Here is a 24939-nt window from a genome sequence, read left to right as displayed (position 1 = left end):
GTCTATTGCACAATAATTTAATCACTCTGCAAACTGGAAAAATCTGCTTTACAAATCCAGCATTACTGCATTAGATTGCTTCGAGTTAAGTGAGCAGTGGGTCTCTTTCCTAAATGCTCAAGTGCTGCAACTGACCACTTTTGTGTTACTGAACAATTTGTTGTGCTTTATCTACAAAATTAAAAAAAAACAAAAACTGAAGTCTAAGATAATTTATTTAAATTACTTTTAAAATTATTTTTTAATGAAATACAAGAATGTTATTTAATCAAGTGAAAATGTCAAAACAATCTACCGGCTTAAGTCTCTCAAATGTGGGTTTGCAACTTTTCGTTTTGTGTATTTGTAAATTAAATCTATCAGTCGATTTATGAATGTTAATTAATTGTTTGGGATTAAAGAAATCACCTTTGGCTCTGGAAAACTGACAGCTGTGTTAATAAAAATACATCATATAACAGCATATTAAATATTATTTAGCAACATGTAAATAAAGCATTTTTTTCCCTTCAAAAAGGCAGAAACGACTGAGCATTAAGTGATTTTTGCTTGTTAAAGGACCTGTAACTGATTATCCGAACTGACCAATTCATTTTTGCCAGTCATCTAATCAGTTCATTGATATTGCACAGAAAGGTGTTGCAGCACTACAGTGGCACAGTCACAGAGATAATGTTAATGATGTGGGAGAGGCGAGGACAGGCTTGCCTGGACTCTTTTATCCTTTTAGCAATGCTCTGCGTGTCACACACTCAAACATGCACACATCCAGCTTCTTAGAGAGTGAGATGCAATTCACTCAACATCACAACACCAAAACAACATGACAGTGGAGATGTGAGGAAAACCAGAGGCGTGGTTGTATGTTTGAGTGAGAAAGTGTGAGTTGTTTGTTCTGCAAGAGATGTCACGTGGCCATTAGGTGATTATTTTTGTTGTGTGTGTGTGCTGTGTATCTGTGCTGCCTTCATCCTCCTTCACTCTCTCATTCTCTTCTGTGCTGTTCCACCATTTGGCAGATGCTCTCTGTCATAACAGCCTTGTACGTCCTCTCCCTCTGGGAACAGACCGGAGCGGCTGATTGACATTAAGCGAGAGCTAGGTACTGATTGGATGTTATGTGTTTGGTTTGTAAACTCTGCAAAGAGCTAGCAAAGATACACTTTTTGTGGTGGACACCTCAGCTAGAAGTGATTTGCCATTGCCTGCCCACTAAAACCCAGAAACGTTTTCAAAAGTATCAAGGGAAATAGACAAATTAACCTTACGTGAAGTGAAAAACCAAGATAAAAAAAAGAGTGGAGGAGTTGATCTTTAGGCACAGACCATTCACAGCAACAAAAAACGTTTAACAAATAAGGAATTAGGAAAATGTGTGAGATACTAAGATTCTTAAAAACAGTTCCAAACTGAGAGTGACATTTACAATTATTCATTTCAAACTAATGTAAAGTGCACTGAAGTGGATAGGTGAGTGACATGGGTACAAATTTTTCTTGATTCTATTCCATATCACTAATGGATATGATGTAAAAAAAGATGTAAAAAGATCCAAACCTCACTTTAAACAGTACAGAAACCTAATGCTTTAAATGTTCTGCTCTATACCTTATTTCAGTGTATACTAAAGTAAAATAACTAACACTGACTAACGGTGGAAAATAACAGATAGAAAAGTTCACAGTATCCTCAACAAGCCTCAGTATCACTATCATCAGACAGAAATTACCTTTACTGACTCATCCGCTTATATTAGAATTTTTTCAAAGTTTTACAGCCTCCTCCAGAGTAAATACATCAGGTAAATAGCAGACTGACAGCCTACAGTTGCTGCAGATGAATAGCGGCCACTTGCTTGTTCTACAGTGGCCACCATAGCTAAGATTATGCACTTGAACTGGGAGGGATGGCGAAGCAGACTTCAGTTGACTGCAATCTGTAATCCACCCACATCTAGTGGTGGATTTTTTTACTCTTATTTTTTATTTTTTTTAAAGGTTTTGTTCTAGCAAGTCAAACAGTGATTTGTTAACCACAACACATTGCATCACATGACTCTTGGTGAACTGGCTGATCTTTTGTATTTTGTGCAGAATCTTCTTTAGAAAGCAGCAGTCAGGCCTGCATGGTAGCATAGCACGGTCTACTACTTTGACACCGATATGATAATGAAATGTCTGGTTTTAGTGAAATATTTCAACAACTGTTGCATTAATTTTTATGACAAATACAAGTCTCCATCAGCGTGAACTGGAATCTTGGTAATCTTGTCACTTCTTATCCAGCTTCAGCATCAAATCAAATCTCCAGCTGATTTAGTTGTTTTGGTTTTTGACCAGATAGTGGCAACATTGATTTCTAATTCCCATTGGCTGTCTTTTGTGCTTATCTACTATAATGGTTAACATAAAAACCATTAAAACCATCAGCTGCTTGCTTGGCAGTAGTCTCTTAGTGCTCTGTCCAAAATCACTTCCTACTGAATGTATAGTCTGCTTCATTTAATGTGCACTATTATATTTAGCAGCCTGAATTCTGAATGTGTAAATTTATCCATGAGTGCACAATAGAACCAAAAAAGGGTGCCCACAGCAAGTAAGTACGACTATTTTTGCTAGAGCCCCACAGTGCAATGGTGTTAAAATGACAATGACTCAACCGCAGACAATGATGATGCAAAATTACAATGGTTTGAGTACATTGACAACATTCTCAATTTCCTGCTCACTGCAGAGCAAACATGCCAGCCAAGCAAATACTTATCTGGAAAGCATCCTGGAAGTTTTTTTAAAAATTTTATCAACAATGAATTTCTACTTCTCTGTATCCCGCTCTTGATTTATTTTCAAACACCTCAATATTCTCGCATCTACTACCATGCTGAGATTTGCATATTTAAACCCATATATGTGTTGATAGAAAAACTCTCCTCAAAGAAGTCATTAACAGTGGCTAGGAGGCTGCAGAAGTTGTGAACTCAAACGCAGATGAAATTACACAAAGCTGATCTGTGACGGAATACAATTGATGGAGTTCCTGTTTGTTGTACGAGGCATACCCAGCTTATTTGCACAGGATACGCCTCCAATAATTGTTATTTCAGCCCTCACTGTGCAGCTTTAGATAAAGGTTTGTTATTCCCGCTAAAATCTTGGGTTTGTCCCGTGAGCTGAACTGAAACTGAAGTACTTCAGTTCACTATTTTGTACCTTTAGGATATAGCCAAAGACACCTTCAGCTAATATGTGACCAAGGTAGACATTTAAACCTTTTGGGAGGAGGCGGTAAAATTTTGTGAAGTAGTATTCATGATGAATAAAGAATCACAGAATGGTTAAGATTAACGACTGTTGCGTTTCACCCATGTAAAATTCTTTTGTTTTTGAAAATGTCTCTGTTTTTATACATGAATGAATATTAAGTAACCCAGCAATAATTGGGGATAATAGAAAAGACATTTTGATACGTCTTAACCAATTATATCTCATTTATACATATGTGTTGCATATAAGCCCTATGAGGTGTATCATTTACTGTTACAGACACTGCAGCCTGCACCATGCTACTCAACTCGTCCCACGAGCCTGTACTATAATTTAACGTTGTACCTGCAGTAATATCATATGCATGGGATATACAGAAGTTATGAATAATTAAGTATGGTAAAGTAATATTTGTATTTGCTGTTGCATCACTCAAGATATGCGCTGTTACAGACATTACAGTTCTGAAAAAGTCGACAACGCCACACATAATGTTGGAGATTTTCATACATATATGCTCTAAATAACATATCAAAAATATTCTCATTAATTATAAGCTTTTTGTTTTATTTAAAAAAAAAAAAATCTAACATTGAATTGCTCTTTAAAAAAAAATCAAGGAATTGTGAAAAATTTCAAAGTGGGTAAAAATCCCTTGCTTATCACGCTCCAGCCTGCAAAAGTAGAAATATCAAGGTTTTTTTTTTTCTTTGTTAAATGTTGTAATTAAAAACTGACATTAGAGGAAATGCAAATATGTTATATATCATAATTCCAAAGGTATTTACAGTCTCATAACCCATAAAACCCTCAACATTAGCTCAAAATAATATTATATACTGGGAAATAATGTGTGTTCAGCAGAAAACTCCCGTGTCTGTGTGTGTGTGTCTGACCTGAGCAAGGAAAAAAAAATATTGTTGCATATCCTTACTTTGTTAGTCAGTTAATATTCGCTACTGAATAGCAGCCTGTGTTACACTAAGAGTGAGAACTGATTGATGGAGTTTCTTTCTAATATTGTAACATCTTTACCTTACAATAGAAACCACCTTGACTTAAATGTTATTGTGAATTGGCTATGTAAAGAAAACTGAATTAACAATGTTAGCAATTTACTAAACCAACCCTATGTCATCATATATATTTTTTAACATTGAGTGGATTTAAGACAAATGTTCAAACAGTAGTGAACACACAGTCAGCAGCAAGTCCCTGTGGTAGCTTCAGTCTGGGTGAGATTAGTATGTTTGAGTTACTGTTGAAGGAGCTCCTGTGTAGCCTGACATGAAGCCTCTCTATCGGGAACAAGCTGTCTAAAAAACAGTCTCAGCCCGTCACTGTTATATAATGCTACGACTGTGTTGTTTATGAGTAGCACAAAACGCATTGTGCTAGATTTAGGTTTTACATAAGCCATTTTTAATGCTTATTGCTGCAAATTACAATAATTATGTAGCACAAAAAGCAAAGCTTAGAAAATGTATATAAGCACTGCCAGTATGGTATCACTATTAACAAATAATGATGATAACGGGAAAAAGTAGTGAAGTCAAAAATTTAATCCACTGTATAGTCTTGCAATAGTGCAATGAGTTTGTGAAGCTTATAATGTTTGTCGAGAGAGCTCATCCATCCATTTGTTTAGTTTTAAGCTTTGGATTGTGCTGCTGTACTGCCTTGATTTATTTATTTTTTATAAGGGGTTAGTGTTTATGTCCACCCTCTGTACCAGACTTGGTGAAGACAGAGTATTTACACTTTTTCATATGTTCTCTGAGCAAATAGTGGCTCAACTTGTATAGGTTAGTGTTAAAAGTGAAGGCGTTTCCAAATGTGCTTGTTTCTTATTTGCCATCCGTGCTTGTACAGGCTGTTTTCTCACAGTAAAACAACAAAGTCCATTGATGGCCGACAGAGTTAGTTAATCAGAGTTGGGGTCAGGACTCACCATGGCACTGTCATTGTTTAACTGGACAGAGAAAATAGACACTGACCACACTGATAATTCAGAGTTGAGTCTGACATCACTGCTACTGTCCTACAGTGAAAGCATTGAAGCTGTCTGTGCTGCTGTTTATTCAACAGGGATTATTTCCTACACTTGATAAAATGCCTTTAGTTTTGTTTATGGATCTGGCGGAATAGACTTTTCTAGAAAGACATCAGTGATTCTTAAGAGCACAAATCTCCTCATCAAGTAGACTGTCAGACGCTCAGTTTTTAAATCTTAGCTTTGCAAAGTAATTTGTTCTGTGGAATAGCAAAGGGGAAACATGGCGATGTAAACGAACACACAATATTAATTTGTCAACTGTCAACTGGATTTCACTGTCATATTTAGATATCTCTGAATGTATCAAGGTATTAGGCACTGAAATTAATAAGTAAAGCTCCTTTATAGTGAAACGGGATTTACAGGAACAGGAAATGTTTGGCATTTTTCCTTTAGGAATTAATAAAATGTTTCCTTTGTAATATGACTTTTACAGTAGACTACAGTACTGTAAGGTTTTTCATTGCTGGATTTTTACAAAACAAACATCACTGTATTCGTTAACAATGCGACCTTTGTTTATTTTATTAAAACATGCAAAGCACTGACTGCTTCTTGTTGATTATTATTCACTGAGAGGGACACAGACTTTCACATGGCTGTGGAAATAATAAAAAAATACATCATCATCATAAATTTCAGAGCAGAGGATTAAAGGACAATGGCAAAGTGACTGTTTTTCTGGTAACTTAAGCTGGTGTAAGTTTGTAAGGCATAACTGTGGAGCTGTGTCATTAGATAATTGTTAACTTGACTCCCATTCCCTGGTCACTAGATTAATAATCCATCCATCCATTCGCTTATCCTTTCCAGGGTCGCAGGGCGTGCTGGAGCCTATCCCAGCTGTCATAGTGCGAGAGGCGGGGTACGCCCTGGACAGCTCGCCAGTCTGTCGCAGGGCTAACACATAAAGACACAGACAACCATTCGTACTCACAGATTCACACCTATGGGCAATTTAGATTAATCAATTAACCTATCCTTAACTGCATGTCTTTGGACGGTGGGAGGAAGTACCCGGGGAGAACCCACGCAAGCACGGGGAAGACATGCAAACTCCACTCAGAAAGACCCCCGCCTGATGGTGGAATTGAACTCAGGACCTTCTTGCTGTGTGGCAACAGTGCTAACCACTGTGCTGCCCTCTGTAGTGCACTGTCCAGCACACAGTAGTGTAGAGAAATCAACTACAGCCACTACAAGAGTATCAAGTTGGGCTCACTCTTGGGAACAAGAAGATACAGTAGTGTGAGACGTTTACTGCAAAAGAAAAAGATCGTGGCTTGGATTAAAATGGACCCTCTTCACAATGTTAACCACGTGTTAAATCTGATGTTAAAAAGCTATTTTAACCATTTAAAGACAACCTTCTTCTCTGCAAAAAATAGGTTTATCTGCATACACCTATTCCTTTACAGTGCACCTACTACATGATATAAATGATTGCGTTCTACATGACACTTTTACATTATTTTTAAGGTAATAAGTACTTTATTTATCCCAAAATTTGGGATAGTACTCAACTAGTTTAAGGATGAGGCTTTTCAGCCGTACTGTAGTGTTTGACTAGTCTTTTTATCCTGAGCCATTATAAACAAGACATCACATCATTGCGATTCCTCAGTTGCAGTGATGGTCCTGGAGCAACATTGGTTGTGACACGGCCGTCTCAGATCGTTCCACTTGTTAATTCTGCTCATTTATAATGCTGATAACACTGACCAGTGATTCAGCTACTAAAAGATCCAAGCGTGATGATGCTGGTCATAAAAAGATCCTTTAAATGTTAGATGTTGTTTATTTAATTGATTTATTTCATTCCAGAATTAGTTTAGGTGTGAAAAATGTAAACTATAAATTTCCAGTAAAATTCTTCTTATAGTTTCTGCTTTAATTGACTACAGTGTAAGTAAGCAGTGAGCCACGGTGACTTTGTTTGGATTGAGATCCGGTGCATGGGGATTTATGTTTGCGATTTTATTAAATGCACCCAAATATGATGGCATTTTGGGAATGGATTGCTCGCAAGCAATAAGAGTGGTCCTTACTTTACTGATGCAGTTCCACTCATGGGGTTTAAAAGACAAAAATATTTTAAGAGAATGTTGTTTTATATATGATGGTGTGCTGATGTAACAAAAGCTTTAATATTTTATACTGCGGGCACATCAGAATTAGTCAGCCTATCAGAGCTCTCTCTACTGTGGGGAATAGCCCTGAATAACAGCTCCATTCCCAGCTCAGCAGACAGTGTCATTAGAGCACACCGAGCCTCAGAAACATCATCTTCCACCATGGGACCACCCAGTGGTATGACTCAAACTCCCAGAGACGGTTACTTTCATCTTATCGTGATCCACTAAGAGGAATAAAAAGCATCACTTTGCTCGTGCATTGCTGCTGTATACAGACAGTTTGATGATTTATCATGTTTTCTTCGTGTGAGTATTTTTACTCATGGTTTAAATCTTAGACAGCCTTGTGTAATAAAATTTCCTCCTCCCTTATCTATTTATCTCGAGTATCATTTTCAAAATGGCAGAAAGGAAAGCAAAAAAGAATCGGCGTTTCCTTTGCGGGGCAGGTGTGGGACTGAACAGTGCTTGGTAAAGACTTGTTTATTACAGGGTGTTTGTGGGCTGGATGCACCTTGAGGGATAGGATGCGTGCTTGCATACTGCATGGGCTGAGGAAAATAAACATGAAAGAGTCTTTTTGTACTCCTCGCTCGACTAGAACAGTGACTTTAAACTATGTGAGAAGCACAATTGCTGCACCCGTCAACTCAAAAGCAATTCAGTGATCCCCTGACGACAGAGATTAACATTTGTATTTTTGCCCATACACCTATATTATATGTCCAGTCTTGATTAAATGTAAGTAGTAATGTTAGTAGTGAGTGCATTATCAGATTGAATATTCAGTTTGTTTTTAATGTTAATTAATCTGAAACTATTCAACCATCCAACAAGCAGTTCTGAAGGATTATACTGATAGCTTCAGTTGTGTTATAAGGTAGCGATTTCTTTTCAGGTTTGAACTCCTGCTTAATTCAGTGAGGTTCAACTGAATGTGGCCTGCAGTGCTTCACACTGGTGCAAGGGTTGCGTGTTACATTCAAGTCTCTTGTTTAAGCCGGGTTTTGCAGTACCTGCTGTGTGTATGTAAATGCTCCTGTACTGATCACAGATGGGTTGCAACTTCCATCAACCATCTGGCACGTCATCTCATCTCCCTTCAATAAAGTCAAAGACACAATGGCCCCTGCCTCCATTGTCTGGTGTCAGCTTCCTCCTATAAAGTGTTCTCAATACAAAGCAAAACACAGCAAACCGCTAATCATTAACTCCAACAGGAGATCAGGCTCAGGGCAGTTGGGCCAGCAAGAAAGACAATGATCAGACTTCTAATGAGCATTTCTTTCTGAATATACTGACTTTCAGGTATAAGCTCCAGCTTTATTTTGTCTCAAATTAAAAGGCATTTATTGTACTACGGTTAAACCGAACGGCACCTCAAAATGCAGTGTAGCTTCCAAGCAGTGAGCATGCATGCTTTAACAATCAATAATAATTTAGTTAGGATCCCTTTGGCAAAACGACTCTAATAGTATTATGTCAGTCCATTTTACAATTTCAAACTCACCATGAAGAAATTGAGAGATTGATGACACTATCAGGACTAGTGTATTGCTAAAGGTGACCTTTTTTCATCTTAGCGGGCAGCACTTTCCCATGAGACGAAGCGATGGCTCAAGATGCAAAGCCTTGATTTAATTTCCTGACGTAATATTCACAGCCACTCAACAGACACTGCGCTGCCAGTGATGGCTCTGAATTACAATCACACCCTCTTCATTTCAGAACACTTTGCTGTGGCTGGTCATCATCTCAAAAAGCTGAATGAATCTTGCAGCACTGGCTGCATTTCTAACATTAATGACAGATTTTTCAGTTGAGAGAGAGAAGTATATTGAACATGTTGCGCAAGGAGGAAAAGTCTTATTTTGCTGTCATTCTATCCTAAAGATAAGGGTTGACTTCAGCAGCTTATTTTGTTTTTTTTCCTACCCCTAGGTACAACCCGCCCCCCTAGAGACGGAGAGGTCCCAGGGGTGGATTACAATTTCCTGTCTGTGGAGGAGTTCCTAGAACTTGAGGAGAGTGGCACGCTACTGGAAATAGGAACATATGAAGGTGAGGAGGAGGAGGGTGATGATGATGATAATGATCATAACTGGCACTTCATGTGACTCATGATTGCGCAGGTGTCCTCATTCTCCACAGATACAATGAGCGTAGCAGCCATCAGTGTTTCCTACATGTAGGCAGGCTACAAAAGCATGCATTCAGTTGATTCTGATTATACAGTGCATGATGGGAGGAGATGCATCAGGAGACAGCAGGTCACTCCACATCTGGCCCTCTCACTCTGATTAGGACGGTGCTGTGCAGCGCTAAGTCTCATACTAACACAAACCTGTGTGTTTGTGTGCGTTGTTGTGGGCGCGTGCGTGCCTGTTCACAAGGCAGTGTGTTATGCACACAGATTTGTGTGTGCGTGTGCATGGGCTTGGTTGGGAGGGAATGTTACGACATTAATCTGCTTGGCACCGACTCTGCTCTGTGTTGGCACGTTTCTTCCTTTCACGCAGACAATGTCAAATACCTATCCACAGGAGGCTGTGGCCATCCATGCTAGTAGATGAAGATTGGATGATTGATTCTCAGCAAAATCTGTTTGAGATGTTCAAATGTCTCTAAATATAACTATAGAAATAACTTTAGAAAATGCCACTTTTTTAAAATTTGATTTTAGTGGAAGAGTTGAAATGAAGGGAGGGGATATAACCAAATTTAAATGATGGCTTGACCATCTGCCAAATGTTCTTGTCTTCCTTTTAAGTTTAAAGATAGAAGAGTCATACGGGTCACATGCATGAAAATGTAAAGCTATAGAATCCACATGGGTAGCTCAGCTGAGCATAAATTCAGAATTGCAGTTTGTCTCTGGATAGGGCAGGTTACCCTTTTCTCCCTGCTTCCAGTCTTAAGTCAAAGCTCATCAAACTGGCTGCGGGGTGTAACATACTGTATTGATTTATTGAGTTTTGCAAGAAAGACAATGAGTATATTTTTATCAGGCAGGCAAGCAATAATTCACTGCTTCTGGTAATAGCTGGAAGTGGTTCTTGTTTACGGTCAGTTGCTTTTTTTTTTTTCTTTTACATCTCAGATAGGCTTGTAGGTGGGGGATTTATTTATTTATTTTTTTTGTAACCCATGGACGGAGCTAGTTTAGTTGTTTTTCTTTTCTAATGCAAAGCTGCGCTAACTGGTTCCCCTGGCCAGTTTCAACTGCAGAGTAGTTAATTGATTGAATGTATGGCTATTGAGTTCACACTGGCATTATGCGGTGTACATAACACTATACAGCATATACATTATATACTAACTTGAAGAGTACTTTGAGGACTCAGTTTCCCACAAAACCCAGACCTTGTGATCAGACCAGCGTTATATTGAACAAGCTGTTTCTTTGTTTGTGTTAGATTTTGCTTAATCTTTGACAATCAAACACTAAGTAGCTTGTCACACGATACTAAAAACATACTCAAGGATGTAATATTGATTCCCACTTCCCCAAAACAATTTTTTGGAGCTAAAAAGTGGCTAAAACAAGCTGTGTGCTGAGCTGGTCCACAGTTTTGATCGCTATGCTTTAAAGCCTCAAATCCAAACTAAAATCTTTTAGCTTTCCAACCAGCTTCTTATTTCTGCAATTTCTAGTCACATTGTGATCCAGCTTTATGTCTTTTCCTCCTAGCGTAAGATTAGGAGGTTTCATAGATGCTCTTCCTGCTTATCTTCCTGTCCCCAACTCTTTCATTTTTATCCCCGTCTTCCTTTCTCTGTTTCTCGCTCTCCCTCCTTCTGCATCTCTCTCAAGCATACTAATGTCCTCCTTGTTGCCTAGGTAACTATTATGGGACCCCCAAGCCGCCAAGGCAGCCCATCATTGGGACAGTGATTCTCAGTGATGCAGGCTCCCATCAGTCCACCCCAACACGCACGAAGTCCTACAATGACATGCAAAACGCCCGCGTAGTGCCTGCTGACGACGACGATGACGACCAGGCCACGGAAATGAACAACAGTTTTACAGGTGAGGGCAACGCTGCCGATCCCAAAGTTTGGAAATCCAGCTTTCCTTGGTTTCCGCATGTGTAGCATTCCCCGCGTGTGCTTTGCTTCTTCTCCACTGGATGTTTGTTTAAGCGTGTCTCGGTAAACATGTATGTGCCCAAGATTAGGAACACAGAAGGAAAGAGATAATGTGTGTATGTTTATTATCCTCTCCTCTGCTGTACGGTGATGGGTGTCTGGCGGTTACATCATGTCTTTGTGATGCTGATTCCTTTTCTGTGAGCCTCCAAACACTGCCATCTGCCTGTGAGGAGGGGTGTAGTGGGGGAAGGTTTAGATTACAAACTGCACTCAGTGTTCAGAATTTTCTCCTTGCCACCACCTTGCTCTGGTTTCAATAACTACACTATTTTTTTTAAAGCTTTCTCACTAAATTGCCCCTAACATTTACTCACATACCAATTCTGAATATTTGTCCCGTGGCTGATTGAAATCATGTTTATGCCTGCTGATTCTCAGCATATGTCAAGAGATTAGCTGCTGTTATAAACTAATTCCTAAACAAAAAAACTAAAGAATGAGCCAAAGTTTTTCACGATTTTCTTTCTTCTGAGGGGGTTTATCCTGTTTTGAGTGCAAGACATGGTGTCTTGTTTTTTTGTTTTTTTTAACTTGATCCTGTGAAACTATGCCCTCTCTGTGTCCCCCTGCTAGGCTGCCAGAGTGTTGAATTTGCATTTGATCAACCCTGAAAAGCCCACGGAAGTGGTGGAGGATATTTGGCCAAAACTGGGGAAGGAATGGGAATGGGGGTTGGGATTGACTAGCTTTAGGAGAAAAAGGCCTGTGGGCAGAGAGGTAAAACGGGTGGGGGTCAAAGTGAGTTTGAGAGACAGTTGCTGAGGAAATTAGCATATTCCTGTGACCCTTTTCAATACACTAGAAATGGGCGGGAACCAAGCAGAAGAAGGGAGAAGTGCTAGCACTTTAGTGTGGCTAGAGTTGCCTGATGTGGTCTAAAGAGAATAAAGACTGAGCATGTTTGCTTTTTTTAATCTCTTCCTTTCCTGCATGCATGAAATGTGATTATTATTTTGTTTGTTTTCTGTTGTTGTGCTGTGTTGTTGTTACGTCACCCAGGATCCTTAGTACGTAGTCTCTTTCCCTCTCCTTTGCTGTGCACAGGTAACCCTAACGACCAGGATGAGAGCCGCAGCGGCATTCTCCGGCCGTACCCTGCACGTGACAATGCTCTATCCTGTGTTCTGAACAATGCGGCCACCTCTACTGCAGAAAGCGGGCAGCAAACCCTTGCAGAACCACAGGTCTCTCCAGAAGACCCGCTGGGACCAATGCCTGAAAACTGGGAGATGGCTTATACTGAGAACGGGGAACTTTACTTCATAGAGTATGTATCAGCAGACTCTCGACGCCGCCTGTTTATACATTTTTTTTTGGCCATGGCTCACGCTGTAGTCGGTGTTTTCTGCATTTTACCTGCACTATTATCCCTTTTGTTCGTCCAGTTGCTTGTCTTCCCACTTGATTTGGTTTTTAGGCCTTCCCAGCCAACCTGCCCAGCCCCCTGGGTGCTACTGCTTTCCTGTTAATCCCTGCATGTCCCGATCTCAAAAGGAGATCACATCCTGATCACCTGACTACCTCCACCTCTCTGTCCTCTCTGCAGCACGGCAAAGGCACAACACCAGGACATGGCTGTGTATTTTCAGAGCTTGTATGTTCATTTCTGCTATCACTGAATTACAGAATGTTCTTGTTTAACAATTGAGGGAAAAGTCAGGTCGCTTACTGTTTATTTCCTTGCTGTGCCTCTCTGTTCTTTTCATTTGTGTTTGCAGCACACCTTCTGTCCGCTGTAAACTTGCTGACGTGTTTTTCCTAATTCTCATTGATGCATTCGTGTCCCCCTGCTGTGTCAGTCTGACGGCCTGTGTTGAATTATTCGGTTCTCTTGTTTGCTTCCTCTCAGCCACAATACAAAGACCACATCATGGCTGGATCCTCGGTGTAGAGACAGAGCCTCCAGACCGCTGGAAGAGTGTGACGATGATGGTAAGCTTCTATTCCTCATTTATTAAATCAAAGCGTTCATCCACACTCCTGTGTAGTGGTTCAGGAACAGCAGGGGATGCTCGGGGTCTCAGAAGTGAGGCTCCTCTTGTTTATTGTTGTGATGCTGTTGTTAATTTCTGGTGCTGTTTTTAGTACACTCATTTGGTTTTGATTGAAAGATTTGTTAGAAATTGGAATGTGCTACATTTGTCTTGTTGTTAGCTCTACTGTCATCAAAACCTGACATAATTTTCAAATAAACAGAAAAAAACATTTGATTAATTCCAAATGACACTTTGTTTACAGCTCACTCCAAACACAAATTGCATAATTACCCCATCAAGTGGTGAAATCTAGAATGGCACCCCAAGTCTCACTAGATTTCTCAGGGCATTTTGAGATGTTGTTATAGCCCAAGTCAGTCTTTTTCTAAGGGTTTTCCCTTTTTCTTTGTCTTTCTCTGACTGGTCACGTCATTCCTTATTTGCTTTGGATTCCTGCATCTATGATCCACCTTCCATCTGCTATCATCCCTTTTTTTTCCTCTTCATTTTCTCTTCTTTGTTTCATCCTGCTTTGTCCTTGGAGAAGAAGGGATACATACAGAAGACCTGGAGAGTGATCTAGGTAAGGTTTTTGGAGGTTTTATGGAGGATGTTTTGCTATAATAAAATTATATTATTTCAAAGATGCCATTCAAAACTGATCATCTCAAAGAGGAAATTTAATTGGGCATCGGTTTCAAATGCAAGGCCCTGAATTCTGTAAGGAAGATATATTAATTTAGTTTAGAGCAAAGGTAGCTGCAAGGGTTTAAATGAGTTGTTTTTTTAAAAAAAAAAAAAGCAAAAACAAGCATGCATGATGCTCTAGTGCAGGGGTGTCCAACTCCAGTCCTCAAGAGCTACTGTCCTGCAGCTTTTAGATGCATCCCTGCTCCAGCACAGCTAAATCAAATGGTTGGATTACCTCTTCAGCATGCCATCAAGTTTGGCAACGGCCTGATAACAAGCTATTCATTTGATACAGGTGTGTCGGAACAAGGATGCATCTAAAAGTGCAGGACAGTAGCTCTCGAGGACTGGAGTTGGACACCCCTGCTCTAATGCAAAGTTATATTTTCATCTCATGGGTGGCGAGGGATGATGACCATAATATATTCTACTGGATTTTGTGGAAAAAAAAATGTTTTTTTTTCTCGAATATCTCACAACATTATCAAGCAGAACTATTAGTAAGAATACATCAGAATGGATGTTCAATCTTTAATCTGCCCGCTCCAAACTACAAAGCCTGTGTAATGTCTGATTTCACCCACGTGAGAATAGTGCAGTGAAGATGGCGTCAGTTCAAGGATAGCAAATAAATCCGTCCAGTGTACCATCATAACTTGCATCTTAGTACATGTCGATTTTTGGCTGTTGGGTTTTATATTTCTTGCTCTTCTATCTAGATATATCTCTATAGGCTTTAGGCTTGTAATGAAATCCCAGTATTTATCCATCACATGCATTACAGTGAAATATACTGTATGCTATTGTTGGACCTGAATTTTTTTCCAAGATTCTTGTTTGTTTTAGGAGATCTGACTCATGTAATCTGCATCGGATGCAATAAAACGTGATATTTTACTGCATGAACAAGAAGAGTTATTAGCCCTAAGTGCACTAGTACCATTTGTAATCCGTTATACTGAGGTTTCACTGGGGACACAGGTACATATATGCACTCAGAGTTTTCTCGCAAGCAGGCAAATTGCTCAGCTGCTGATTCTCATCCCATTTGCAAGTAACACAAACAGCCATGCAATGGAACGCAAGCTCGGTCTTAAACAAGACTCTGAATGTCTGGCTTCGAGCCTTTATTATTCCAGGCTGCTCAGATGCAGACGGTCTGTGATTATTGATTGTGAAATCTAGACTCTTATAAAAGTGTTTACTGGACTTCAGAGAAGCCCACAGGAACACAAGGAGGTAATGTCTTTGTCTGAAATCAAATACAGCGAGATAGGAGATCTGAGATGCCAACATCTTAATGGGAACATGTCAGTTTAATAGGCGCGTGGTCATGAAATGTGGTTAGGTCTGTGTACAATGTGTAGGGGTGTGTTCACAGAGGTAGTGATGTAATGTATGGTAATACTTAGCAAAATAACTGCATCATGCTTTTCAGTTATTTATTAAATGGTCAGACTACATTTGTAGCCACATGTCTTTGCGGTCTTGTTTGAAGCTGTTTGGTGTTATTTTCTCAGTTATTGTGTTTTGGCCATAATGAGGATGTTAAAATTGGTTACAGGCAGCTGGAGAGAGATCCAGCTTATTATTTAATAATACTTTATTACCCATGGATTGAAATCCTTACGATGTAAAGGGAAAAGAGAAGAGTTTGTGCTCCAAGCACAGTTTTACAAAAAGTAATAACCAGGGGTGCACATAAGTGGTCCGCAGCTGCACATTCGCTGTCAAAATAAAAGACGCGCACCAGATAAGAAGTTGCAACGCGCGTTTGCGGATTTTCACAGCATATTCTGCACCACATCTCTGTGCGTTCATCATTTGTTTGAAGCCAGCTCACCTTCTGCAACCACTTTTCCAAGAATACGCGCTTCTTTTGCTGTTCGGACTCCTTCTGACATTTCTTTGGAGGTGGAGGAACACCAAAGTAACTGCTTAAAGGAGCTTGCTTCTTCGACATCTTTAAGAGTTCGAAACAAATGTCTGTCATCCTCCAGAAAATCTTATGTACGCAAACGCGCGTTGCAACTTCTTATCTGGTGTGTGTCTTTTATTTTGACAGCGAATGTGCACCTGCGACCACTTATGTGCACCCCTGGTAATAAAGCTGAAGTTTTAACATGGACGATGAAAAGTGTTTTTCAGTGGTCAGCAGGACAAAACCAAAACTACAATTTCATCCCCTTTTGGCATGTATGTTAAAATCCATTGTTGGGATAAAGGCAGCATGTCCTTTCTAGTGAAATAGTTTTTCTCCTATAACTGTGGGACTGAAAGACTGTGTTACCCAAACCAAACTATCCCACTGAGCTCTGCTAAAATGTAATTTTTGTCTTCAATGCTGTGTACCTTCTCTATTTCAGAGCTGCCTCCAGGATGGGAGAGGATAGATGACCCAGTGTATGGGGTGTACTATGTAGAGTAAGTGAATCTCCTTATTGGCAGCTTGCAAAGACAAACGGGGTTTCTCCAGATGAAACACCCTTTTACAAATCTCTTCTCTGCTTAAGTGAATCTGAGACTAATCAGTCTCCAAGTTATTATCTTGTTCTCTCTCCCTCTCGCCCTCTGTCTCAGTCATATAAACAGGAAGACTCAATATGAGAACCCGGTGGGGGAGGCGCGGCGTCGAAAAATCCTTGAGCAGCAGCAACAGCCGCAGCCTCCAGAAGGTGAGCGGTATATTCGAGGTTCGTTTCCTGCCCTGGCACGGCACCATTTCTTTCTTTCTTCATGTCTGTCAGTGTCATGTCCTTATAGTTTGTCCACTGCTATCCAGGGCTTTGGCCAGACTTCTTGTCTCTGAATTAATTCGACTTTAACGGGGGGGGGGGCAATATAAATATATATTATTGTTACTGAAATCCAAAGGATTAAAAATGGATTCTCATAAGGACGTTTCACAAAAGTAGAACTGGCCCAAGCCAGGGGTTGTCTTTGATGTTTAGGTTTTAATTTATGTGATTTATAGTCATAAGTGCCATTTTGTATTTGATCATTTATCCTGCATTACCATGAAAAGGCAAGAATGATGTTTGCTTTAGAGATTCAAAAACTTTGAGTTGGCAGTCGAGGGTGAAAAGACTGAAAGAGGTGAGGCAAAGATACATGCATGAGGATAAGGGCTCACGATGATGCACTAACAGTAATAAAATGCATTGAAACGCAGTATATTAGCAGCAAATTAACTGGCCTGCTTGCTATACTAATGCAACAGTATTCTGCCTTTATAGCCATATGCTCTATTCTTATTTCTTAGCTGTGCCAATCCACGAGCAAATTCAATTGGTTCCAGTATCTCTTCTTTTTTTTTCATCTCAGAAGTAAACTTTGTCTATTATTTATTCATTCAAACTCAGATATGATCAACTCAGTTTAAGTCACTGCTGTTCAAGGTACGCAAAAAATTCAATACAGTGGCAGACAGTCTAGTCTAATGGCAACGCAACACAGACACAACTGCTGTGATTTAAAAGCTGCCTGTACGTCCATAAGAACATCGGAGAACAGAAGTGACTCACTCATAAGTAACTCAGCATATTTTTAAAAGTGCCACTGACTGCATGAAAACATTACTCTTCACACGCTCCACAACCCACAAAATGTGATAACTGCATTTCACAGTTTGCATGATGTAAGTCAAAGAATAACAGAGTAACAACATCCATTTCTATTAATTGTTTTCATTTGTTTTAACAGTACTAACACTCAGACTGTGTAAAGTGTTTGTAATATGACGCTTTTGCGACAACGGATATAATTTTGCTGCATAACATTTGCTGAGATCAACAGTATGATATACACGACAAAAAAACACTAGTAGAAGTACAGATAAGTATGAATAGTACTTCCTTTCAGCTCCGTGTTTGTGTGTATTTTGCTGTTAAGTGTTTCTGTGTGCATGTGTGGCATGTAAATACACCTCTGTGTCGCGCGTGTGTGGATTAACGTTTGGATACAAATGTGTCTGTGCAGAGTGGATAGAGGAGCACTCCTCTGCAGCAGCTCCACTGGCAAACTACGCACCAAACCATCTGGAGACCTACAGGGACCCACAGGTCCCACCAGCTCTACCTCCTGTCCCTACAGGAGTCAAACGTAAATCATTATGTTTATAGACTTTATATATTATTACTCTTTGTTTTTTCAAAAGAGTTGTTTCAGCTTGCTTTTTCTTTGTCTGTTTGTGGGTGGCGTTACTCAGGAGGTAATTTTTGGAGTCCATTTGGATCTGGATGTGAATCCAGGAATTTTTGGAAGGATTCTATACAGTTTACAATAGAGCAAAATTGGACTTTGCACACAATCTTCAGAAAAACAAACTGAAAAAATATGATCATAAACCAATCCAGAAAGCTTTCTGGAACTGATTTCGTGTCTTTGTTTAGGGAATTTTTAGCTTTGGCTGAGAAATAGCCTTTTACTACTTTTTTTTTTTTTTCATTATGCGTTCTTAAGAGTCCCAAAACTACATCCTGTACAAAATACTGTGCAGTCCACCTAATAGCCTTAAATGGTACATTTCATAGAACAGTCAGTTTCCGAGAAAACAGCTCCTTTGTCGGGGATTAAGAAATCTTGCCAATTTCCCAACTTCTGTTATTATACAAAGCATTGAAGAAAAATGTGTACCTCGACCATCAATGCATTATTGTGAGATGGGAAGTAGTACTGCAAAAAGGCATACTGTATATTGCAAACAAATACAAACCAAAGAAAATAATAAAGTAAAGAAAGTAGGATTCAAAGGATGCCAGACGAACACAGTGTCCAGTTTTAAAACCCACCAAGTTGGTTTGGGATGAACTGAACAGAGCTGTGAAAGCAAAGCAACCTAATAAATGCAACACTTTTGGGAAAATTCTGCAGTAACATTAGGGGCATATTCATTCAGAATACATGTTGTAAAATGATTTTACACCGAGAAATACCAACTGGAGAAGTGGGTGTGGTTTGACCAGTAGTGTTGTTTGAGTGAAAACAGGAAAGTCATTTCAAAAACATTCATTTTTGTTTTCATTTCCACTAAAAATTACAACTGTGCCTTTTCTTTCATTTTTATAGTCATCACATATTTAACTGCAGAAATTCATGTGACTTCTGAATCTGAAGGACAAAATTCCCAACATGCCACCTAAAAGTTATTTGTGTTCTGTAATGTATGTTATGCAGATTGATACAAGAGTTTTTTTCTGCCCCACTCTGCAGGGGGGAAACCTTTCTTTACAAGAAACCCAGCAGAGCTGAAAGGAACCTTTATCAACACAAAGCTGAAGAAAAGCTGCCGCGGCTTCGGTTTTACTGTGGTTGGAGGAGACGAGCCAGATGAGTTTCTACAGATCAAAAGTCTAGTGCTGGATGGGCCTGCAGCTTTGGATGGCAAGATGGAGACAGGTGCAGTACATGACCACCATCCACAGAGGGCACTGTTTTCTTTTTAAAAACGTTGTGTTGTCGTTTTCTGAATGCATCTCTTTATTCTTTGAGTCTAACCGCCACACAGCTGTGATTAATGCCAGATATCACTAACAGTGTAATGTGAATCTGGCCTGGTAGGGGTTTTAACTGTAAACGGCAACATTACCAATATTGTGATTTTTCTTTGTGCAGGTGATGTCATAGTCAGTGTGAATGACACCATTGTGCTGGGCTACACCCATGCTCAGGTTGTGAAGATCTTCCAATCCATCCCAATCGGCTCCATGGTCGATCTGTCTTTATGTCGTGGGTACCCGCTGCCCTTTGACCCTGATGACCCCAACACTAGCCTGGTGACCTCGGTCGCAATATTGGACAAAGAGCCTATCATCGTCAATGGACAGGAAACGTTTGACCCACCTTCCAACCAGGCCGGACCCATTAACGGCTTGCGTGAGCCACGGCCGCACAGCCCGTCAGCCGAGGTGGCGTCTAACGGCTCACACGGCTACACCAGCGATGTGGTCACCTTGGCCTCGTCCATAGCCACCCAGCCCGAGCTCATCACTATCCACATGGAGAAGGGAGACAAAGGTTTTGGCTTCACTATTGCTGACAGCCTGACAGGGGGGGGTCAGCGGGTCAAACAAATAGTGGACTATCCGCGATGCCGTGGCCTAAAGGAGGGAGATATTCTGATGGAGGTCAACAAAAGAAATGTCCAAAATATGAGTCACAACCAGGTGGTGGACCTGCTGAGCAAATGTCCCAGAGGCAGCGAGGTCACTATGCTGGTGCAGAGAGGTATGTATTACATGTCTTATAAATGTATATCAACAGGGGCGGAGAAACAGATGCAGGTAGTCAAGTTTTGACATGAAAGGCTATGAGATCAAATACACAAAAGAATATAGTGCTGAACAGACAACAGCTTGAGCAGTTGGCACACTAAGAGTAATAAGGGGGGGAAAAAAGCAGCAGAGACAAGTGAGGAGGAGAGTGGGTGGCAGAATGAAAATTGGACGGACCAGAGCGGATGAAATGAGAAGAGGTAAAGAGACGATGGGATGAATTAGAATGACTGTGGACGAGCAGATGAGTGTGGGAAGGAGTGGGAGGACGGGTAAGAGCTGAGATGAATGAATGAGAGGGGGGAGGAGCACGTTAGGTCAGGGACTTGTATATCAGAGTGGGCCTTCACTTTTACTACCTGATGTTAGTTATTTGACATGTTGAGCGATTGGTGTGACTTCTCATCTTCTGTTTTGATGTGTTTTATTTCCAAATTACCCTGGAAATTACTTTGGTCCTGAAAGCATCCTGAAAAGTCATTGTTGAACAATTTCGATTCTGGCTTCAGCTATAATGGTTGTTTTTTTTTGAGGGGGGGGGAGGGTGTTGTGTTGACGTGATTGTGGCCGTTTCATTTCTCAATCTGCTCCCTAGCCAATCTTGTTCCGAGATGTTGCACTTTTGACCTGAAACGACCCGGAGTTAAACGTTTCTCTCGCTGAAATGTCAACAAATCATTTTGCGTGACAGAGTTTAGAGTATTCACGTGGCTACTGAATGACATTCAAGGTCCCTCGTTTGTGTTGAGTCCTTATTGTTGTTAAATTGTCATTCATGTTGGCTGACCCAGATCTGTATTAGTGGCAGGTTGCACCCCACATCAATTATGTCCTCTAATGAGCTGACCTTGTGCACTGCAGCTGGAATAACACCACTGTATTGTGTTAAATGTCAGCATCATTATGGACCAGTGTGGGAGAGAGAATAATATGGATGCAGAGCAGTATTTCCCCCTGACAGAGCAGAGAGGGAGAGGTGCAAAAGGAAGGAGGAGGCCATAGGCAGTCACTGGTGACTGACAGCAACGTAGATCATCTCCATTATGTTTGATATCAACCTGCCATTACTGTTGGATCAGGTGAGTGACCAGGTGATGAAGGACAAAGTACACAACCACAGGCTGCTGCATAATACCTTTTATTAACAGCTGACATCCAGTTCAAGGTCACGGGGTACCTGGAACCTATCCCAGCTGTCATAGGGTGAAAGGTGGGGTACACCCTGAATAGGCTGCCAGTCTAGCGCAGGGCTGCTGTCTGAGAATAACATTGATAACTGTGAGATAAACCTCGTAAAAGCCTCTAAACAAAGACTGCCAGTTCAGAGCTTTGATGACAAAAGATGACCTCGAGCAAAATTCAGAGAGAAGGACAAAACTGTTACAATGTGACTTACATCTGCAAGCATGCAGTGTGCGCTGACCAATGCAACATCTTTGAAGTATGTTTAATGCAAATTTCACTAAAGACCATCTTATGATACTATCAGAGTAGCTGTTCAAGTGACTATTGAGCACACATTATATAAATCTGCCTTTGCATGTTTCTTTCAAGTAGTCTTCAGGAATAGTTCTCTAGGCTTCTTGAAGGACACTCAAAGCTCTTCTTAGGAAGTTAGTTGGCTGCCTTTTGTTCCATTCTCTATCAAGATGATCCCACAATCTTTAAATAATGAGGTCTGGGTTCTGAGGAGGCCAATCCATGACTGATAGTGTTCCATTATCAGTTTTTTCTTCTACCCAGATATGCTTTTCCTGCATTAGCAGTGTGTTTGGGATCATTATCATGTTTGAAACTTAAGCCGTTGCCATTTAGATAGATAGCACTGATCTGATGATACTTTCCTGCATCCATAGTTCCATAGATTCTGACACCACTGTCTGAAATCCAGTCCCTAACCATGGTTCGATCTGCCTTATGTTTTACAGATGGCTATAAAGGCTACACATGGTCACACATGGCTTCTGACCTTCCATTACTGACAATGATTTGAACCAAAGTGGGGAAAAAAACCTGCCATTAATACCTGTTGCCACTGATTTTTCAGTCCAGATATTTGTAGTTTGGCACTTCTCAGCCAGTTTCCCTTCCTAAAGAAGTCAAGCTTCTTGACAGCCCGAGACCATTTTTGATGAGTAAACAGTAGATGGATCAAGTGAGGGGCCGAAAAATCCAGCAAAGATGATGAGTCACATCTTTGCTGAATTTTTTTCCCTGTTTTTTAGAGACATACTTGATTGTGTTCATCTGCTGTAGATAGGTGTTTGTTTGTTTTTTCAAATTGTATTTAATTTTTTTTAAAGACATGTGCCAAGCTTTGCATTAATATCTCTTTGGGAATAACTCAATTTCTTGTGCAAAAAATCAGACCTGTTAACTTCAGGATTGTTTGTTGATTTTAGATACAAAATTGGTAACAAATGATGTGTTTTTGCAAAAAGGTTAACGCGCCTAAAGACACAATTTAACATTGGTTCTTTGCTAAGTTGTTTGACACGAATACTGGTTTATCCCAGTATCCTCAATTAGGTGCCTTTTTATATTTTAATAGTTCATAGGTCAGTATTAAGTGGCTTACCCAAAAAAAAGGAAATTCCTCAGAAAATGGTCAGGTACAAGGATGGGAAATCCTGGAGAGCTATTGCTCAAGACCACTTTAAAAATTAGAAAGTCTGATACATTTGGAAGCAAAATGAAAAAAATAAAAATGAGAGATGACTTTTGCACAGAACTGTATGTAAAAACACCTGCCTCAAACAAGTACCAGTCCTGGTTCTGCCCTCCATGCCAAGCTGGACAAGAGTATAGCAGGAGTCTTTCCTTAGTACTAGCATGAGAGATGCCCAAGTTGATATCGTACAGTATTGTCAGGTATAGCTTGCACGTGTTTAAGAGTGTAAAAAGCCACCTTTAGTTGATCAAAAGAAAATTAACTTTGAAGGCATTTATCAAAAAGCTGTCCGTTCGATAACTAGATCACGTTAACTGTCGATTAGGTGATTTTAAAATGCCATTATGGTAAATTATGAGTAGGTGTACGTGACAGATTAACCAATAAATATGAAAAATAGTTTATGGTTGTAACTGTTGTTCTGATCGAGATTTGTGTTCTGTTTTCTAAGACTTATGCTGTGACCTTTCAAGGATCGCTAGTAGCTAGCACATAATTGTTCCCAAACAACAGTTATAGGAGGTAAAAAGAGTGAGATAAGAGGAAAAGCAGAGGATGAGAAATATGAGAACTGGGGATCATGTTTTGAGAAACTGGAGGTGGAGGATTAGAGGAGAGAGTGTGAGATTTGCTGAACAGCCCTGAAAGTTCAGCAAGGGGAGCATATATGAGGGGATTGGTTTTTGAGATGGAGAGGAGGAGGAGGAGGAGGAACAAGGTGGACTTCAGCTAGAAGAGAAGTTTAATCTGTTCATCTGTGACTCATCAATCTGCGTCGTCTGACTCAGTCAGCAGAGTCCGGTTTTAGGAGAAGGCGCAAATCACAAGGTCAGAACATCACAGTGATTTATCACCAGGATTGTTTTCCATTCAAATATGACAGCTATTTTTCTGTTTCCCACGCCGGCTGCAATTTTTAGTCTGCTTTTCTTTTAATACAAAATATTCTGTGGCAAAACTAGAAATAGATCTTCATAGGTTGAGAAAATGTGCAAAACAAAACCGAACGTAGTTTAAGGGTTTTTTTTTGTTTGTTTTTTTTTTGTTTTTCTAAGAGTCAGATTGAGTTGTCTCTATTATCGCATATGCCCAACAAAGTGAGAAAACATCTTCTGGAGTCGTACACTCGTTTGTCCCTGTCGCTCTGAGGCAGCATTGCTCTGAACTGTGTCAGGGCAGTTTGGTGGTGGTTAATGTGAGATAATGTGCACAGTGAGTTCAGAAGCTCTGTGACAGAACACATTGGGTGTGCATTTGCAATAACTGTAATGCTCCCTGCAGTGACGTAACAGTGAAATGAGCAGAGCCACATTGGCAATCGCTGCTCCTCCAAATGTGTAGTTATCGAACATCTTGAGCAGAGGATTTCAAAGTTCTGGTGACTGATTTTTAGAGAGCCTTCATATTCTGAATGGCTTCACAGAATAAAAATGCTTCATGTAAAACAAAAAAACTTTAGGTGTAGGTGGATGGTGGTTTATTTTGGACATTGTAGGTTTTAGGGTTGTTGTTTTTTTTAACATTAGGGATGTGGTTGTTGCAGTGTTTTAACGTCTGCTGTATTTCTGAGATGGGAAGGTTCACTTTGCTGTGAAGATTAAAACAGATGTGAAGTAAAAACCCTCCTTTAGTCACCACCTGTGCTGCTAGATAGTAACATGACATGAACTATGGATGATTAAAATGTTCTTTCCTCACTACACTCTTGCTGCACTATTGGCCTT

At 40.1% G+C, this 24939-nt stretch overlaps 1 protein-coding gene across 6 annotated transcripts in view; it reads left to right on the top strand.

Annotated features, from left to right (window-relative positions):
- LOC146684788 (membrane-associated guanylate kinase, WW and PDZ domain-containing protein 1-like) overlaps positions 1 to 24939 on the top strand; it is a 92671-nt gene that overhangs the window by 46264 nt on the left and 21468 nt on the right. For 2 of the 6 annotated variants that reach the window (XM_085444330.1, XM_085444325.1), the window contains exons 3-12: positions 9396 to 9515; positions 11296 to 11484; positions 12651 to 12873; positions 13456 to 13538; positions 14127 to 14165; positions 16639 to 16696; positions 16853 to 16965; positions 18251 to 18373; positions 19484 to 19669; positions 19886 to 20497. In XM_085444330.1, coding sequence (XP_085300456.1) covers positions 9396 to 9515; positions 11296 to 11484; positions 12651 to 12873; positions 13456 to 13538; positions 14127 to 14165; positions 16639 to 16696; positions 16853 to 16965; positions 18251 to 18373; positions 19484 to 19669; positions 19886 to 20497 — 1746 coding nt within the window. The remainder of the gene's footprint in view (positions 1 to 9395; positions 9516 to 11295; positions 11485 to 12650; positions 12874 to 13455; positions 13539 to 14126; positions 14166 to 16638; positions 16697 to 16852; positions 16966 to 18250; positions 18374 to 19483; positions 19670 to 19885; positions 20498 to 24939) is intronic. The other 4 variants (XM_085444328.1, XM_085444326.1, XM_085444327.1 and 1 more) reach the window with 4 other exon arrangements.

This window comes from Copadichromis virginalis, linkage group LG20, assembly GCF_057382275.1.
Source record: "Copadichromis virginalis isolate Kocher_CV1m ecotype Utaka linkage group LG20, C_Virginalis_male_GT1.1, whole genome shotgun sequence".
Taxonomy (NCBI): domain Eukaryota; kingdom Metazoa; phylum Chordata; class Actinopteri; order Cichliformes; family Cichlidae; genus Copadichromis; species Copadichromis virginalis.
The sequence above is the reverse complement of the archived record's forward strand: the minus strand, read 5'-3'. Positions and strand labels throughout refer to the sequence as shown.